This window comes from Falco biarmicus, chromosome Z (assembly GCF_023638135.1).
Source record: "Falco biarmicus isolate bFalBia1 chromosome Z, bFalBia1.pri, whole genome shotgun sequence".
NCBI lineage: Eukaryota > Metazoa > Chordata > Aves > Falconiformes > Falconidae > Falco > Falco biarmicus.
Genome location: NC_079311.1, coordinates 71,163,282 through 71,175,507, shown reverse-complemented (window position 1 = coordinate 71,175,507; position 12,226 = coordinate 71,163,282). Strand labels below are relative to the sequence as shown.

Here is a 12,226-nt window from a genome sequence, read left to right as displayed (position 1 = left end):
GGATAAAGGTGGCAGGAAACATATGTTCTGGTTTTGCAGTCATCTTGAAGCAGTGACAGCATTTCAAGAATGGACTACTTTCCAAATTACTGTCTCACATAATCTCAGTGTCTTAATAAGAAATACTATCATGTGTAGAAAAGCCATCCTTACATCCTGACCCTTGGAATTCTGTTCATTATTCCAAGTGTGTGATCTTGTATGCCAAGTTTGTAGACAGCACCGCTTTACTGCTAAAACTCCTGAAAAACAAGTTTTATAGTTGAAATGTTAACAGCTTTCCTAGCATTTAAAGGTACAGTATTATGACTTAAACAGAAGCATGGCACAAAGCTGAAGATTGGTCACATAAACTATTTTGGATTGCTAGACACAAATTTACACCACCTTTAAACTTCGAACACAAAAAGATAAAATTGGAGGACCATTCCGAAACATAGCTACAATGCTGATTTGAAAATTAGTTACATACAGCTTTTTATAAACTATACTTTAAATGCTTTATAGCATTACACAGACTAGTTTCCTGCAGGAGTTTCCTCAAAGACAAATTATGAAAATAAATAAGGCAGGTTTGAAAAAAACCCTGTTGTTCTTTAAGTAACTTGTCTATTACAGAGAATGAATGTTTGGTTTAGTCCCCCATTTAAATTTACCATTAGGTCCTCAATACTCAAGAGGATGTGATGATAATGCCAAGAATCTTAGCAATCATTCTTAGTATATACAGTCTTTGTGTATTACGTACTTATCCTCCCCCTGCCCCCCTCTGCCGCAAAAAAACCCCACAATGCCATCTTTCTACAATATTACACAACTATAACTATGCATATTATGACAACTAAAACCAAGAAGAGATTACAGTCTAACCAAGTTTCTCTCATTACCATTTCATACTGAAACAGAAATATAAATTATTCCCAAATACACAGTTAAACTCTAGAAGAACTTGCTCTAAAACTTTCAAAAGTTTCTTTCAAGAAAAAGGATAAGGAAAAGAGAATGCAAAAAGAACACAAATGGAGGCACAAAATCCTGGAGACTGGAGAATGCTCCATAGTGGCACCACTAAGTGTTTGTTTGCCCTGTTGCTCTCCCCTCTCCTCTGCAATCAATTATCAGCTACTGTCAGACACAGGACACACAGGACACAAGGCTGGAGTGACCCAGTACAGCTGTTCTTATACTCAAAAGCCAATAAAAGGCTGGACAATAAGCCTTTCCAGATTCACAACATTGATAGTTATACCCACATAACCAAATTAATACACTGCAGAACATCAATTATGAATTTGAATAGTGAATGAGCCTATTGTAATGATTTAGAAAAATTATCTTCAATTTCTTCAATCCATTTTGTTCTTTTCTGCCACCAATCCTAGGAACAGAAAATTCAGGAGAGTCACAATTTTTAGTTGTTTTAATGAAAGATATACTGTGACTGCTTCACATCATGCAACTACCGTTTGGTGACTGTATCAGGCAAATCTTTCAAAACTACTTAAAAGAATTCTGATCATGTATTTCTCTGACTATTATCAAACTGACAAGCAAGTTAATAATAATATCAGCAACATTAGAAGAAAATTTGTGAAAGGGAGAAATATGATCATATCTAATAAAATTTTCCCAACTAACATTCTGATTCTTCTTTGTATCGTTTTATGTGTTCAAGAAACTGAAACCAAATGTTGTCCAGTTAAATGGCCTTCACTGATAAACTCCAAGGCGTTGGGAGGTAGCCACTGTCCCCAGAAATACCCTGTTTCATAGAGTGTCATGTAAGAAGAAAATGCCTAGCAACATTAGTAGATGTAGGATCACCCAGTTTGCTGATGAAGGCATGAAAGGCAATTTGGCAAGACAGGGAAAGAGTAAAATAGTAACAACCTCAAATTCAAACATTACGGGCATATAACTAGAAACTACAAGTAATTCACAATCAGCACTAACTGCAGAAGAAAAACTTTAACTTGTGGCAAATGTGTGATGTGGTAACTACTCCCCTTAAAATGCTGTAACTTAAAGAGTTCAAAAAAGTACACACACTGATGATGCTTGGGAACTCCACTTGTACTAGAGATAGGACAGGTCACATCTGTCCATAGCTGTGACAGCTCAAGACTTTTACGCTTTCTCCTGAAAAGGTCATTTTCAGAGAATGGACAGGAAGCATCATATTTATAAATTTCACAGCAAAATCTAAGTACAATTCTTCAAACACAGAAGACACCTACTTCATTGTTCAATTTCAACTCTGAAAAAAACTATGCCACTGAAGTAACAGGCTAACCAAAAACCTGAGCTGGAAACACCACACCTAAGGAAACAGCAAATTTTTTTCCATTTCAGTTTTTGTATTTCATAAAAAAAACCCAACAAGCCTAGCCATGAGAATCACATATGGTTTACAGACATTAGATAAAGATATGAGTTGCTAAAGCTGAAGTCTGACTTCACTGATGCTCAGAAGTTAACAATGGAAAAAGATTACTTACAAATTTAATCAGGATTTTTTTAAAACAATAATTTACAGTAATTTTTAAACAGCAACAGCTGCTCTTGTTAGTCCTTTATTTTTATGAATCGTTTTAAAAATATATGCATTTATTTCTAGTCCATATATACTTCAAGCAGGAAGCCAATCTTGTATGCAGTTGAAAGAAAACAAATGAAATCCCTGTACTGTTCACCACATACCTTTACATCAGGAGAATAATAAAATTATTTTTGTTACTTTTATAGATTTTCCCATAAATCAAGGCCATATTGTTTTGCTTTAAATACCTTACCTCTTTGCACAACTACCTCCTACTAATCACACTGTAGTCTTCAACTAACAGCCACAGTTCATTTCACAACAAATAAAATCTATGCAAATGGGGTAGAGAGATATACCTCTCTCATTTTAACCAAAGTAGTGCTAACTAACAGTAACCACTTCAAATATGGGTAAGTGACTGTCCCAGCTCATCTTTGCCATTTTGCCACCTTTTTGGTCTTATACTTACAAGGTTATTCAATGTATCACTGATAAACAGCAGGAAATTTTGTTAACTACTCATTTCTCCATCTGACAGAGAACTCAAAATCTTTGTACTTTTCGTTTTACATATCAGACAATTAAGTGTATTTCATTTCTATAAAATTCATAAATACTTTAAAAAGTAGTTTTCTGAAATGTTCCAGGAGCAACTTTCTGAAGAAATGGTCAGATGTAACCAAAACTTTAGCAATAAATAGCACCTGGACTAAAATGAGCTTAAAGTAGTCTAGACAGTGAAGAATAAACCAGTAAATTTAGAAACAAAACCACCCCTCTTAGGAAAAATTTAGTAAGAGCTCTATCACTCAGAATAATTTATTCATGAATAATGTTGATTCCAAGGATACTGCTGTTCAGGTAGAATTTGGCAGAAGAGACTTCCTCATGACATTTAGTTACCTAAACCTATTTAGGCCACTGTGTAGATGCACCTTGATACACTCGGATGAATATAACAGAAGAGTAAGAATATGAGTCCTACAGAGCTTTCAGGTATGTGCCACCATTAAAAATCAGTCACATAACTAAGAAAATATAATGGTAGGTAGGGTTTTTGGTTTTTTTTATTTATTAGATATTATGTTCTTTTTTTTTTAACTCCATTTTCTCACTGTGCATCTTTACCAGCATTCCTCCTCTTCACCAGATGCAAGGATTTGGTGAATACACTCTTCACTAACCATGCTCAAAGTTTTGCTAACTCCTATTTTTTTCCTGATGCATTCCACCGAAATCTTCCAACCACAACAGATGGTTGGCAAATGAAAAAAAAATCTGCAGTATACATGAATATCCTAATATTACAGAGTTTTAAACTAGAATAAAGCAAAATACATATTATTATGAAAGTTGCAAGTGCTCCAGTTAAAACAGTTTGTCAAATATCAGCCAGCACTTGTGTAGCAGTGTTTTGGGACCTTACCTTCTGTATCAGGACTCATCACAGGAGTGCTGCTCAGCGTGCAGATGAATTTGCACTCCGATATAACCATCTTGCCAGTACGTAGTAAAGAACACTTCCAATGAAAAGCAAACCTCTTATTTTATCTAATCTTCTGTGTAGTTATCAAAGCCTCAAGTCACACACTTACAACTAAGATGTAAGAAGCTAGCTGCTTTCAAGGTAGGTTATTCACATCATTTATTATTTAGGAAAAAAAAAAAAAAAGTCTCAGGCAGGAGTCTCATTAGTATGAAAGATAAAAGGCTTATCTGATTTTTCAGTACATTCCTCCAAACTAGTCAGCCATCATTTCAACATCAATTCCCAAGACATCCCGCAACCCCCTTGAACACTGTTCTTTTTCTGCAGTGTTTGGTTTGTATGGATATAAACAGTCGGAAAACAGCAGGTTTTCACTATAACTGACTACTTCAACTGCTTCTCACCTTACAGAGAAACATTCTACCTGATGCTTAGCATCTTTTCTATGTTTATTAGGGAAAGACTTCAGAGATTGCTGGGTAATTCATAAAGTATGCATGAAGGTCATGAGATTGGGCAAATAAGTGATCTGTTTCTTTCTGGGAAGGCTACCATTGACATAACTTCCTTATTTACTGTAATTATGATGAAGGGTGTGTTTCTTTACAGTGCATCTAGACTGGATAGGCTCTGAAAAAAGAAAATAATCCTGAAGTTAAGCAGTGCATTAATTTTGGGGGGTGTAGGGGTGGAAGGGAAGGGCGCAGGGGTAGAAGGGAGGAAAAAAACTTGAAGATCATTTATGACAAAGACTAAAACACTCATATTAAGAAGCCAGGAATGATATTTTGGTACTTCAACAGTTTCTAAGGTTCACATGAGGGTGGGTGAGGGGGTGGAGGGGGATGCAGATTACTATAATGTTGTGGAAACACAGCATTGCTTAAACACCTAAGCAGCTATTTATACTGAGTCAAACTGCAGAACAATCTCTTTTGTCAACTATAAATAGAAACAACAAGATATTAGATCATCATTTTACTGTCATTTTATTCTCTGCCCTTCAGAAAAAAGTGCTGACATTTGTTGACCAATCTGAACCACAGCAGCAAAACCAAAGAATCCACCCACCAAAACAAATTTAGAGATGCTGTAGACAAAAACTTCAAAGACAGACATGAACACAGATCTTGAATCACATGGTAGCACCCAGCTCCTACACACACCTTAACACTAGGTAAGCAAGTCGTAAGTTTTTACAGTTGTCATTTGTTTTTTCCTTCATTAGAAGTGTTCTGTTTTCAAGAAAATAAAAGTGAAAGTACTGTAAATCCACACCATTTTAGTAGTTCTGAGAAGTCTTAAGGTTGTAAAAGCAGTAATAGGTTAGGAAGCAAAGCCAAAGATACACAGTGTTATTAATCTAACCAGGCCAGTGCACTATACAATTCCAAAACAACAGTCAACTACAGCACAAGTACAGACAAGAAAGCTAAGTGTAAGCCTTAATTCTGGAGTGCATATACTCAGCACCACCAACTCTTCTTACCTTTACAATTTAACAAAAGGTTGGTTACATGTTGCCCAAAAAGTCAGCAGGCGATGTCACTGATCACTTCCTCTTTGGTGTTCCAATACAAACACACACACCCCCCAATATACAAAAAAAATGCAGTAGAAACTTTCTCAGACAGCAAGACAAGAAGAAATCTCTCCAGCTGTTTTTCAAGTTGCCCCTTTATATCAGAAGAACTGAAAAAAATGTTACTAATTACCTTCTTGTTCCCATTATGGCTTCTGTTACAGATTAACAAACAAGGGAGCAAAAACCAGCTATTGTTCTGTGTGATCTGCTCTAACACAAGCATCCTGCACAATGGTGGCACACTGCGAAGTGAGGGAGAAAGGTGCCCACACATTTTGTTCATCTGGGCAGTTTAAAAATACTGTTTCTACAGTGTGGTGGAGCCCCACTTCTCTGTATTTTCAACCCAGACTACATATTGCAACAGCATGCAAAGAAGAACTTAAAAAGTCTTTCCATAACAGTCCTGCCATTAGTGTGAAAACCTCTGAGCCACTGAGAAGGTATACATTAGCTACCATCTCTGCTCTGGTTCCCCACTGCCTTGCTGCAAGCATTTCAAAAGTATTTTTTCTCCTCCCACACTACTTTAGCTGTGGGTATCACAGGTGCATGGACGGCATACCTCCTTGCTTCTTCCATACTGATGAAGGAAGGTGGAAACCATGTGGTCATCAAATCTCAAGCTGAATTTGGAAACAAAGTTCATCCAGCCTTCTCTGACTAGCCCACAAATAACCCCTAAAAATGCCTGACATTTTTGTGGGCTGTAAACTGCAAATAGCATCCTGAGATGTTTGCCCTGCATGCAATGCATTACAATTTGCCATGTGGGCACATGGAATCAAATACAACATGGTTTAAAGTGATGCAAGCACAATAAGAAAACTAATACAGTTCAGACCTTGTGAAGTTAAAAAATAAAAGATACAGAAGTTCCATTTACCTACATGACAGGACACAGGCAATGGAGGCAAAAAATAAAAACGGTATTATTTTTTATACAACACTAGCCAATTTCGTGAAACTCACTCTTGGGGAGAAAAAAAAAAAGTGCAGTTTTCTCAGCTACTTTATCCGTATCTGTCTCATGTAGCTAGAAGACTCAACTTCTACAATATGGAGAAAACTGGCTCTACAAGAAAAGCTGCTAAATCAAAGTAGCATCTCATAAAGCACATTTATAAATAATAAAGTACTGTTGTTGGAGATAGGTACCTTTCAGTTAATGACTACAGTATCAGAAAGTAAAGATTGCTACCCACAGAAAGGAGGAAATGAACACAGACATGAACAGCACTTGACCATCAGCAGCTGGCATCCTTCTATCTACCCAAAGCTTCAGCAAGTAAACAAGCTCTGAAAAGTTCCTAATAGCCACTGCAGGCTCAGAGCTACTGGGATCCAAGAAAACTGGGATCTCTTGAAAGAATGGCATTTAAAGGTGCCTGACTACAGATAATGCAGTGAGACAATGCTTTCAACTAGGCAAGTTGTAAATTACTTCGGCCTTCATAACCCAAAGGCAACAGCTGAGACTCCAGCAAAGGAAGAGGTGCTGGTCACCCAACAGGATAAAGCAATTCATTTACAGAGGTGAGCAAAGAACTTAACAGCAAATGAAGCTTGGGTTACACAAGCCTTTTACAGTGTTCAGAGCTCTGGTAGGTATATAAGGTTCTGTAATTCAGCTTGGAATACCTGGAGAACAGTGAGAAATGAAGATAAGTTATGCTCAAAGCATATAATACTCGTACTGTGTTTACACGCACAACCATGACTGGACCCTGTGCAAGAATTCCTGTCCTTTCTGGCCTTACGAAGTTATGAGCTTGATTTCAGGAGTCTAATTAAACCAGCCCGCCTCATCCCATTGCTTCCAGATGACTGCAATGGGAGTTGCACTGGTGGTAAGTCTGTCCTCCTTTTCTGTTCTATTCTGAGCAGGTAATATAACACAAGGCCAAAACCTGAGTACTCTGAATCCCAATTATTAATTCCAATTTTGTAATCAACAGAAGACATGACATATGACCTTAAGTAGACAAAACCAAAACCTGTATCTGTAGCTTTTCCTTACTATTACCAACATTATGCCCAATTTGTCCTGGGGACAGTTCTTCCAGAATTGATCACCCTTTCAGCAAACTGATTTTCTTGAAGTTGTCCCAAAAGATGATTTATCAGAATCCTCTTAAAAGATGGGGCTGAGTGGCCCAGAATTCTTTTTTAAAAAACACCCCCATCCTCACCACCTCCCCCCCCCCAACCCCGCAGCCAGAAACAGCAAACCACAGACTTTACGTTATCATGTTTAACCAGGCTCAACTTGGAGAGTTAACACACACATACAATATATCATCATATCAAATGCCTTTCATAAACAATATTTTTAAAAAGACTGAGCACTAAGAAGCTCCAAAGAGTAAAAAACCTACTACATCAGCCATGGCCAAAATACGTAACAGGACAACATGCTGTGTTCTGGAAAAACATGGGTAACCCTCATACTACAGCAGCAGAGAAAAGAGCTAACAAAAAGCATGCCAAGAAAGCTAGATCAGCTCTACAAGTAGCAAAGCACTCCCCAAGCCTTACTGCACAAAAAGCCAGGAAGAAGAAGGAACCAAAGCAGCACAAACACAGACAGCACCATCCCTGCATCTATCATTACTTCTGAAATACTTAATCCTTAATACTGGTCTACTGTGTGAAAAAAGCATTGTTAGCATATAGTCCACAGGTATGGACCAGTGAAGGGCTGACTTATAGGCTAAGTCATGTTCATCAAGCCATTAATAATAGGAATAAATTTAAAACAAAGTAATACCAATATAATTTCACGATTGTAATAAGGACACCACTGTAACCAGAAGCATATGGCTTAGGCATTGTTTATGGTGCTTCTCTACTTTGCCCAAATCAACTATTTCATATTAATCAACACAAAGTTCAGTTGTCCAGGGAAACAAAAGACATTAGAATATTCTTTCAAGTTACTGAAAACGTAATCCCGGTGGAAAACTATGTGATTCGCTCACAGTGAATCAAAACAGTGTATTATTAGTACAGAATTAGGGTAACAATTTAAAATACTTAAACTAATTGCTTACATAACTATTGTAACAGTTGAAAAAACAAACATTCATTGTGTTCAGTGTGGAAACCAAGTAATCATCTAGCTTAGTTAGCGTCTTGACTTCTTTCCACTTCTGTTTTCTCTTTAAAATGAAGTTAAGACCTACCATGGATAGCTATATGATTACTGATCAGTCAGCTGTAGCTTCTCTGACTACTACCCTAAACCCCTCACTTTTTTCATAAGGGGTTCACAACTAAATTTAAAAGCAGCTTCTTATTCAACTGCAACCACCACAACAATTTATTAATTTTTTTGAAGCAAAGGCTATATACAGTCACAGTGCAGAACGCCTTTTTTTTTTCCACTTGAATTAAAATTTACTTTGCATCTTACAAGACAGCATCCTTTACAATATGATACACATAAAGTAGTTATACTGCTGCTACTACACGTCTCATGGAATCAGTATGTGGCTAAACACACCTCATGGCAAAAATCAGTATCATAATGATAGCTGCCTATCAAATTCTGAGTAAAAGGTTTCAAACAGACCACATCTAAAAAATACCACTCCAGCATTTAAGTTTTGTATATAGTTCTTTCTTACCAAAAACACTTCAGTATGCTACACAACATAAAAAAACCCTACTGAGCCCATTCATTAAAACCCTGATTCTGTAAGTTACATAAACAGGTGACACTGCTTACAGTAATAATTGCATCATGTGTTTGAACTGTTAAGGCCTTTGTCCCACGTTTCGTTGAGAGAAGTTTCACTTTATTTTAAAGACAGTGTCTCACTAAAGCAATCATGTCCATTTGGAGGCAGGGTGGGAAGAGACCTGTTTCCTTACACTGAAAAATCCTCAGCACTTTTCCCAGGAACTACAATACACTTGTAAATATGATACATATACACAAGAGAGAACCTTCAGCCCATGGTAAAACTGCTTAACAAAAAAAATTCTAAACAAGGCTTATGGGGGGAGGGGGGGGGAAGCAGAGAAGTAAGAAGTGTAATTGTTGATACAGCCTCTTACTAAGCTGAAAAACTTATTGATGCTGCTAATATTTGTACTTCCTCCACATTTCACATTCTACTTTTACATCATTGATTCTGTCAGTTCCCTGCCTACTTCCTCATAAAATGGATCTATTCAGGGATAGCAGCAGTCCTGGAACTCCTGAAGCAGCACAGTTATATCACAGACATCAACTCTATTCCCTACCCCAGACCAAGACCTTCTGCCCCAGGGAAGATCATTGCTTCTAGTGGGCCAGTTTGTTTTCTGCATTTTACTCGGCTCTTTGGGAGAGTCTAACCCTTACCTTAGCCCTCTGAAAGGCAAGATGAACTATACATTTGGGTAAGGAAATAGTTCCTATTTGTCTGATCCAAAATTAGTTAAGTGTGTAGCAGATGTTATTGTTCCTTCCTTCCTCTTATCCCCCCCATACACCTGAAGCGCAGTCGGGGATGTTTGGAGCAGTTAAAGAAGCAAACGGCAGATGAGTGCCTTCTGGTCTCACAGCAAGAGACTCGCGGTAAGCACCGTGGCCAGCCGGCCCCGGGCAGGCAGGGATACACAAGGGATGGAGGCAGGAGCTGCCACCTCCGCCGAGGCGCTCCCCGACCCGCCGAGCGGAGCCTCGGCCGCAGGGAGGGAGCCCCGGCGGCTGGGCCGAGGGGAGCGGCGCGGGCGGCCCCGCTGCGGAACGGGCGCTGCCAACAGCCCCGTCCCCAAGCAACGACCTCCTCTGAAAAACTGCCCCAGGAGCGGCCGAGCGGCCTCGGCCCGCACGCAGGGGCTCCCCTCGCCTGTGGCCGGGGAAGGCCAGCCCCGCGGCCCCGGCACGGCCCCGTGGTGCCCGTAGCCGGCGGGGCTGAGGGGAGGCTTCCACCTACGGGCAGCTCCGCTCACTACAGGCCGCCGGGCCGCACACTGACGGAGGGCACCCGCGCCCCGCTCCCTCTCCGCCGCCCCCCACCGCTCACGGAGCCCCCCGGCCGCCCTGGAGCGCCAGGCCCCTCGCCGCCGGCGGCTCCCCTTCCGCCGCCGCGGACGCGCAGCGAGGGGCTGGCGGCGACCCCCGGCCCACCGACCCCCGCCCCCTACCTCGGTTGAGATCGAGGGGGACGTTCTCCTCGCCGCTGTCGTTCCGACCTACGGGGACGGGAGAAGAGAAGCGCGTTAGGCTGGCGGGCAGGAAGGAGCCGGAAGAGGAGGAAGGGAGGAAAGAAGCGGAGAGGACGGCTGGGCACCGGCGTGCTGCGGGAGCCAGCAAGGGGCCAGCCTACCGCCGCGGCCTGCCCGGGGCCCCTTACCTCGGATGCGGAGGTGCCGCAACGAGCGGGCGCGGAGACTCACCGCCATGTTTACGGCCCCGCAGTCACAACACCGGAAACCTCGTCCGCTCTCGCGAGGACAAGCCCGCGGAGCCGCCGGCGCCGCCTCGCCCCCTCCCTCCACCGTGCCGCGCGCCGCCGGCGGGAAGAGGGTGGGCGTGGGAGGCGGCTGGGCGGCCGCTGTTTGGCCGTGACCGCTCTCCTGTGTCGCAGCGGCGCCCGGCGGCTCCGAGGAGGGGGCTGGAGTACTGCGGGGGCGGGTGACGGCTGCTAATCCTCGGCCTCCCCGGGCAGGGGGTGGAGGCCTCCGCCTGCCCGGGCTGCCGGCGGCTCGGCGTGGGTGCTGGCGGGGAGCGGGACGGGGCTGTGGGGGCTTCTCCTCCGGCACCTCGGCCCGCACAGACCAAGGCTGAGGGCGAAGGAGTGTGGCGGGAACCAAGGGGCGTCTGAGGGGGCTTCACCGCTGCGCCAGAGAACGAGGCGAAACGCTTCCTTTTCCTGAAGAGCTCGCCCTGCTGGCAACTGGCTTCCTATATTACTGCTCCGTCACCACATCTGAAGGTTTTGGTCTGTCAAGTGAAATTACTTTTGGTTTTGTTTTTATGAGGTTTGCCTGCTGAATTTTCCTTTTTTGAGCTTCACTTGCCTTGTGACGAGATGGTCGCTCACGCGGATACGGCGTGACCGTTAGCTTTGTACACCGAATGTTTCCTGTACTCTGCTTTTTAATACGTGAAGTAATTAAAAAAAAAAGCCAAACAACCTTTTCATTGCTTTCTTGATTTGCGTGCAGCGAGTCCGTCAGCAGCCTCAAATATTGATCTGTTTATTGCCTTGATATTTGTTACATTGGGTAATAAGATAAGTGTATGTATTTAAAAAAAAAATAAATTAGCAGGTAACACCTTCCATCGTGCCCTGACACTTCAGACAGCCGTAGACAAGGCAATTTCTTGCAACTACACTTGCCAAATTCTCAGGAACAAAACCAGCAAATAATAATCGAATTGGAGTGTAGAAATAGCCAGCTGTATAAAAATAGCTTCACAAGGGCAGGTAATTGTTTTCCTGTTCCGTAGTCAATCATTTTGCACTCGTGAGTTTTCCCTTCTCTCTGTGGAGGTCTTTCAATTCAAATCCTGCACTACTTGTAAAAATCTAGTTCTATTAAGTATTTGCGACCATTAAGTTTCATCTCAAAAATTGTAAATTAGTTTTTACACTGATTAGTGCACTTTTAA

General features: G+C 41.5%; 1 protein-coding gene across 3 annotated transcripts in view; it reads right to left on the bottom strand.

Annotated features, from left to right (window-relative positions):
* RICTOR (RPTOR independent companion of MTOR complex 2) overlaps window positions 1-11,060 on the bottom strand; it is a 91,013-nt gene extending 79,953 nt beyond the window's left edge. The window contains exons 1-2 of one of the 3 annotated variants that reach the window (XM_056323722.1): window positions 10,965-11,060; window positions 10,756-10,803 (exon numbers count right to left, since the gene is read on the bottom strand). In XM_056323722.1, coding sequence (XP_056179697.1) covers window positions 10,756-10,803; window positions 10,965-11,013 — 97 coding nt within the window. In that variant the 5' untranslated portion in view covers window positions 11,014-11,060. Of the gene's footprint in view, window positions 1-10,755; window positions 10,804-10,964 lie in introns of those variants that run through there. The other 2 variants (XM_056323723.1, XM_056323724.1) reach the window with 2 other exon arrangements.
* Window positions 11,061-12,226: the final 1,166 nt, after the last annotated feature.